This window comes from Silene latifolia, chromosome 3 (assembly GCF_048544455.1).
Source record: "Silene latifolia isolate original U9 population chromosome 3, ASM4854445v1, whole genome shotgun sequence".
Classification (NCBI taxonomy): domain Eukaryota; kingdom Viridiplantae; phylum Streptophyta; class Magnoliopsida; order Caryophyllales; family Caryophyllaceae; genus Silene; species Silene latifolia.
Genome location: NC_133528.1, coordinates 10,973,687 through 10,981,289, shown reverse-complemented (window position 1 = coordinate 10,981,289; position 7,603 = coordinate 10,973,687). Strand labels below are relative to the sequence as shown.

Genomic DNA, 7,603 nt, shown 5'->3' with positions numbered 1-7,603 from the left:
ATGAATTTAGGTTTGAAATCCCTTCCCATGGAATTAATATTATCATGTATACTCCCCAAATTACCTGTTAAATCTCTCCTACGCTTCAAATGCGTTTCCAAGTCTTTTCTAGCCGAGATTTCGTCTCCTGAATTCGATGCATTATTTCCCAAGGCTAATCGCCTCTTAATCTTCCCAGGCGATGCCGAAACCTTTTCTTTTTCTGTATACGAACTGGACTCTCCGCACTCTCCTCCTACAGTTTGCCCTTACCCTATACTGTCATCAGAACGGTATGCGCCCGTACTGACGATGGTCGCTTATTGTGAATCTCACATCTTGATTGCGTGCAGAAACGTCCGACCTAACCATCTAATCTTGCTCAACCCAACTACCCATATACACCGAATAATCCCTACACCGTACTTGAACGATTGGTCCGGCCATATAGAATATGGGATGTGTCACTTTTTAGATGAATTCAATAATGACGATTTCAAAATTGTCCGGTTTTCCCAATACAATGATCCAAATACTGATAATAGTCTAAGGGAAGTCATGGTCTACAGTTTGAGAACTAATTCGTGGAAACTAATAGAGTCTGAAAAGCCCACAACTGAATTAATTCGGAATCCCATCCTTGTACAAAACCATTTGCTTGTCATGACATTCGAAGATTGTTATCGTTGTTTGATGAGAATTGGTTGTTTTGATATCAAGGCTGAACGATGGTCTAATGATGTGCTCTTGTCTGATATTCTTTTAGGTGAAATTGGTCCCAACCCAACTAGATACTGTCTCTATCACCTAGGTGTGCTTGAGGGGCAATTACGTTTTTCATGTTACGATATGACAAAGTGGACTTATAGTATATGGGTTATGAAGGATTTCGGTGTTAAAGAGTCTTGGTTTAAGTTGATGAGCGTTCCTGGGCAAGGGCCCGAAGGCTTTTGCCACCCTATTGTTTACCGTAAAGGATCATTACATGAACTATTTTGTATGCCAGATTATAAAGGCAAATATTTATGGTACAACCTTAGAGATAAACAATTTACTGAGACGGGACTCGACGGTTATGGCCTTAATAGAAATTTGTGGGGTTTTGCTTTTATATACAAGGAAAGCATGTTAAACTTTCCCCGAGGAGGAGGAGGACAATGTTGATGATGGTCAATTAATACGATTTTGTTGAAATTTATTGAGTTGTGAATTTTTTTTTTTTTTTTAATCCTCATGTGTGCAATATATATATATATATAAACACAGAATTGAGGAGTATTATATTAAGATGAATGCTGTGAACGAGGCCCATTATCCATGGCCATGCCATCCCTGAGCATTTGCCATTGCAGTACGCATTGTGTCGGGTGATTTGGTAACGGTGACCGATCTTATGTCTACTACTCTTCTCATTGTCTCGACGTCTTAATGAAAGTCGACAGATTATTCAAGCATACATAAAGCATGCATTGAATATACACATCACCTTACCTACTGATCTATTCAACAACCTAAATTCTTGTAAGACCGCGGTTCATGTTAATATAACGATGATAAATCAATCAATTGACTGAGATTCTATTAAATTGTGGGTCTCAGCGTTCGAGAATTTGTTTTCAGTTCGTAAATTGAGAGACTATTACAGTTCCCGGTGAATAGAGAGCAGACCATATACCATCGACTGATGCATATGGCTTGGTCGAACGTGTGCATGTTATCTGCTGCTAAGCTTCAATCCGAGCTTCCTCGACAACTCTCCAACTTTCTCCGTATTTTCTACAGACAAAACATCGACCACAACTGATACAATGCAGAAGGAATAGATCAGAGATTACTTAATTACCTTCATTGAACAAAAAACAATTACAGTTCATATGCTAAAATGACATTATATTCCAAATTGTTTCAAACTAGCAAAATAAATTTATTATATGAAATGTTAATTGAAATGAGATATTCTGTTTGTGAATGTGACGCATCACATACTAATACTAAAAGAAAAAAAGTGCAACGAATACACAACAAAAGTCGCCTGAGATAAATCGATAATTATATGCTTCAGTGACGGAGATGTATATGGTGTTGGAGAAATTTGCAAGGTATGCAGTGGTAATGATTGTGTATGTTTCGCCTGTGAGATAAATCGATAGACGATAATTATATGCTTCAGTGACGGAAATGTATATGTTGTTGGAGAAATTTGTAAGGTAATGATCGTGTATGTTTAGATATCAATTGAATTACGAAGAGTATGCTTCCTTAAGATAAAGTATTTCGTCATGCAAGAGAGAACTAATTTCGAGTTTGTAATGTTATTGCTTTGTCTCGCAAAATCTGAAACTCATTGTATTTTTATCCCCTTTGATGAACAAAATTCCTTGTATTTAAGCCCGTCTTTAAGGGTGTTCAAGTGGTGCAGCTGAATAGGGTTCTGAGTGTTTTGGGCCTCCTAAATGCCCATTATTGCCATACTAAAGAGACATACAAAAAGTCTGGTCCACCTCTTTTTTTCACAACATAGTTATCACCTAGGTTGCACGAACACTCCTCCTAATCGACGTTCCCGTGTCGGATACCCGTGTCCAGTGGCGGCTCTAGGGATTGAATAGAGGGGGTGCGGAAATTTTACAAAATTAAAAGACTTTTAGTACGTGGCGGCAAAATTAATATTAATATAATAAAATTTCATACATTTCACATACGTCTTTCCTAAAGGATGTCTTTTTTTAAAGGATTTTTTTTAATACGAGGCTATCAAACTGACGCAAAATTAGAATACGGAAAAAACATTGATTATATACCAAACAAATTATTCTTTTTGGTAATTTTTTTAATAATGATAGGACATATTTAACAAGAATTTTATAATTATAATACTAAAACTACTTGTTATATTAGGGAGAGAGTATTTAATTATTTATTAGGCCTATTTTGTACAATGATAGGTGAAAAATAATTAAAAGAAAAAAACACAAAAATTGTTGGTTGTAGTAATCGAACTCATGACCTCTAGGTAAAAATAAATGCTTCTTACCACTGAACCAAACAAATAACATTGAAATATATTGCACAATAATTTATTTATTTCTGACTTTGAGGGGGTGCGGCTGCGCCCCCTGCACCCCCTCAAGAACCGCCCCTGCCCGTGTCAGACACGACACTCGTCGGACACACGTCGAAACGTGTCGGACACTTCACATTTGTAAAGCCGTGTTTAACTTTCATCTTTACCTATTTTCTCTGCAAACTCCATCGTGCAATATAGAGAGTATACAATTTATCAACCACAAAATTCTAGGACTATTTTTTTTTTAATATTTTCAAAAATAATTTTTAATTTATAGCAAGGATTAAAGTTAAAGAATTTGAGTAAATACGTTTTAAACTTCATCATTCTCCCAATCATATTAACAAAACAAAATTTGGTTTATAGAAAAGACGATTTTTAGCATAAGTTGTATTTTATAATTATTTTGTAGTTTTTAAGGGGCCGAATGTTAAATTTTCGTACGGGATTCATATCTACGATAATTTCTTAATCTATAAAGCGCCTAATTTTATAACATCATAATCACTTGTGGCCTTGTGGGAGAGAAATTGTTGTTTGTTTGTATTTTCTTTATTTTTTTTAAAAAAAATTGGTTATATTAGGAAAAGGGGAAGTTGATTTTCGTTAAATTAAAACCTTATGTCGGCTTCATAATTTCATAACTGTATATATAACATAACACCCTAGATTAGATTCCAAATTTCCAACTATTCATCTTTGTGTATCTGCAAATCTACCGTTTCCAATGGATGTAAGTTTCAAACCCATTAAACCATCTTCGCTAGTTACGCTTCCCATGGAAATTATATTCTCATGTATACTTCCTAAATTACCCGCTAAATCCCTCCTCCGCTTCAAGTCCGTTTCCAAGTCTTTTCTAACCGAGATTTCGTCCCCCAAATTCAATGCTTCGTTTTCCGAGGCCAATCATGGCCTCTTAATTCTCCCAGGCAAGAACCAAACCTTTCTTATATACGAACTGGACTCTTTATGCTCTCCTCCTACGCTTTTCCCTTACCCTATACCGTCAACATGGCATGATCCCTTGGCGACGATTGCCGCTTGTTGCGAATCTTACCTCTTGATTGGGTGCGAATACAACCGAGATAGCTCTCTCGTCTTGGTCAACCCAACGACCCATATTTTTCGTATAATCCCTAACGTTTATGTTGGCGGCGGCCTTGTACAATATGGGATGTGTCACTGTTTAGATGAATTCAATAATGACGATTTCAAAATTGTCAGGTTTCACCAATACAACGATCCAAATACGGATGATACTATGAGGGAAGTCAGTGTCTACAGTTTGAGAAGTAATTCGTGGACAGTTAGAGAAAGTAAAATTGCCACAACTGAATCGATATGGGATCTCGTCCTTGTAAAAAACCATTTACTTGTCATGATATGTTATAGTAGTGGCCGCATTACGAGAATTGGCTGTTTCGATATCAAGGCTGAACGATGGTCTAATGATGTGGTCTTGTCTGATACTCTTTTGGGTGAAATTGGTCTCAACCCAGCTCGATATCATGATCACTATCGCCTATGCTTGCTGGATGGCTGTTTGTGTTTTACATGTTACGACGTGAACAAGTGGACTAATAGTATTTGGGTTATGAAGGAATACGGTGTTAAAGAGTCTTGGTTTAAGTTTACGAGCCTTCCTGTGCAAGGGCCCCAACACGTTTTTTACCACCCTATTGCATACCGCAAAGGATCATCACATGAACTATTGTGTTTACCAACTTATGGTGGCAAATATTTATGGTATAATCTTAGAGAGAAACAATTCACTGAGACAGGACTCGAGGGTGTTCACCTATGTTTTGCATATATACACAAGGAAACCCTTTTAAACTTTCCCGGAGGTCAACCAATTCATTCGATATCCAAAGAACCCGAGAAGGAGGAGAAGGAAGATGAATATAATTATATTGACTATGGTTTTGAGTTGTGAAATTTTACCAATTGTTATTATTGATTATCTGTTTGCAACATTTTTTATTTGTTTTTAGTTTACCTCATGCGTGTAATAGTAAGATGAATGCTGTGAATGAGGCGCACTGAGTGCGAACAGGTCACTTCTGAACTTGCCATTGCAGTGCGCGATCTGCTTGATGTAGCTGCTAAGCCAACATGCTAGTTTCGGGCAGAGGGCTTGTTTATTTTAACTCGGTGCTGAGCTTTTAAATCGCGCTTCTTCGACAACTCTCCGACTCTCTCTGTATTTTCTACAGACAAAACATCAACCGCAACAGGAATTTTGGTCACAAATTGGGGGATGGTGGAAGATATTCTGATCAGAGAAATACATTTTTTACTAGTCAAATACTCCGTATATAATGCATATTAGGTAATTAAAGGGATTTAAGGATCACTAGAATTGTTTTCTACAACAACAACAACAACATCAGAGCCTTAATCCCAAAATGATTTGGGGTCGGCTGACATGAATCATCCTTTCGAACCGTCTATGGGTGAACGCAAGCCTCAAAATGCGAATAAAAAAAGGGAAGATGAAAAACAAAAAGGAAGAACGAAAACACTAGAATTGTTTTCTATGGTGGAAAAAATTAAGGGATACACGAGAGAATATCTCTTTTATCAATACTGGAATGGTGGAAAAACCGACAAATATCATACATGCATTAGAATTATGGCACTGGTATTCTAGTAACGTGTTAAGGTGTCCATCTCAACCAAAAGTTTAAGCTGATGGTTGAAGTCTCAAGATCGGTTTTATATTCTACCATTAACATCTACACCTGATGAAACGTAACTGACTATGTAACATAACATAGCCGTAGCCACCCCTGTCCATTGGGGCCTTGCTCCTAGACAAGGGGTCTAGACTAAACCGTCACTGCTTGTGACCGAATACTTGGTTAATATATACTCCGTATTAGTTCATGCATTAACCCATAATAATGACACCCCTCCAATGTCTTGTTGCATCAACCAAAAAAGATGATTCGGTAAGTCATCCGGTTCCCATATCACTACTTGTGGCGCTTGATTAACTCCGATGTTTGCTAATGAGTCTGCACAAGCATTGGCTTCCCTGTAAATATGGCGTACTTCAATGTTCCAAGGATGATCATTCAAAAAGCATCCGCAAATTTGTAGGAGATGAGCATGGTACTCCCCTTCTTCTTTCAAGAGACTCACGACTACTCGAGAGTCCGTTTGTATGATAAGACGAGAAATAAATCTCTCCTTCGCAATGATCAACCCACTTTTTAAAGCCATTAATTCCGCTCTCATGACCGTCTTTAGTACCAACCTCTCAATAAAAGTAGACCTGGCAAACAGATCGGGTCGTGTCGGGTTCGTGTTCGTGTCACATGTAAACGGGTCACAAACCCTTCAACCCAAACCCGACCCATTTAAATCTCGTGTCGTGTTCGTGTCGACCCACTTACATAAATGGGTCATCAAGCCTCAACCCTAACCCGCTAATATCGTGTCGGGTTCGGGTCGTGTTTTCGTGTCATGTCAAAATTTGGAAAGTTTTAAGTATATTTATGTGATGAAAGATAAAAAAATTAGGATTAATTTATTAAACAGATTATTTGTGTCGGGTTCGTGTTTAGAGAGCTCAACCCAAACCCGGTCCTATTAAATATCGTGTCGTGTTCGTGTCGACCCACTTACATAAATGGGTCATTGAGCCTCAACCCAAACCCGTTAATTTCGTGTCAGGTTCGTGTCGTGTCATTATTTGCCAGCTCTAAATAAAAGCAAGAATTATATTACATGTAGTATATATCAAAACTATATAATACTCCGTAACCCATAAAATCGGGAATTTGATTATACGGGTGTGCACTCCGCACCTCCAACTGCATGATAAAATATATCCCATATCCTTAACTGTTAAAGTGTTTTGTTGTCAAAAAAAAAAAAAAAAAAAAAAAATTGGTAAAGTGTTAAGGTGTATAGGTATGTAAATAAAAAGGGTGCGAGATAAATTTAACATTCCTTAAAACTGTGAATTAATATTAAAATATTAGCATTAGGTCGGCTTCTTAATTTCCTATATATACCGATTTCATCCTTCTGTAAATTTCCCTTTCAATGGATATAAGTTTAAAAACCCTTAAATCATGTTCGAAAGTTACCCTTCCCATGGAATTAACATTCTCAAGTATACTCTCGAAATTACCCGCAAAATCCCTTGCACGCTTCAAATGTGTTTCCAAGTCTTTTCTAGAGGAGATTTCGTCCCCCAAATTCATGGCTTCATTTTCCGAGGCCAATAATCGCCTCTTAATCTTCCCAGGCAATAACGAAACCTTTCGTATATACGAACTTGACTCTCCACAATCTCCTCCTACGATTTGCCCTTACCCTATACCGACAGAATGGTATGCGCCCATAGTGTCGATGGTCGCTTGTTGCGAAAGTCACATCTTGATTGGATGCGGATACACCCTTCCTGGCTCTCTCATCTTGGTCAACCCAACCTCCCTTATTTACCATCTAATCCCTAAAATTCGTGTTTGCTGCGACCGAGTACTATATGGGATGTGTCACTGTTCAGATGAATTCAATAATGACGATTTCAAAATTATC

At 37.6% G+C, this 7,603-nt stretch overlaps 2 protein-coding genes across 2 annotated transcripts; both read left to right on the top strand.

The window, feature by feature from the left end:
• On the top strand, positions 1 to 1,143 carry LOC141648654 (F-box protein CPR1-like). The gene has a single exon (XM_074457379.1). It carries the CDS (start codon positions 1 to 3, stop codon positions 1,141 to 1,143), a length of 1,143 nt encoding a protein of 380 aa, XP_074313480.1.
• A 2,630-nt stretch (positions 1,144 to 3,773) lies between these two features.
• LOC141648653 (F-box protein CPR1-like) lies at positions 3,774 to 4,985 on the top strand. Its single transcript, XM_074457378.1, has one exon. The coding sequence runs from the start codon at positions 3,774 to 3,776 to the stop codon at positions 4,983 to 4,985; it is 1,212 nt and encodes a 403-aa protein (XP_074313479.1).
• Positions 4,986 to 7,603: the final 2,618 nt, after the last annotated feature.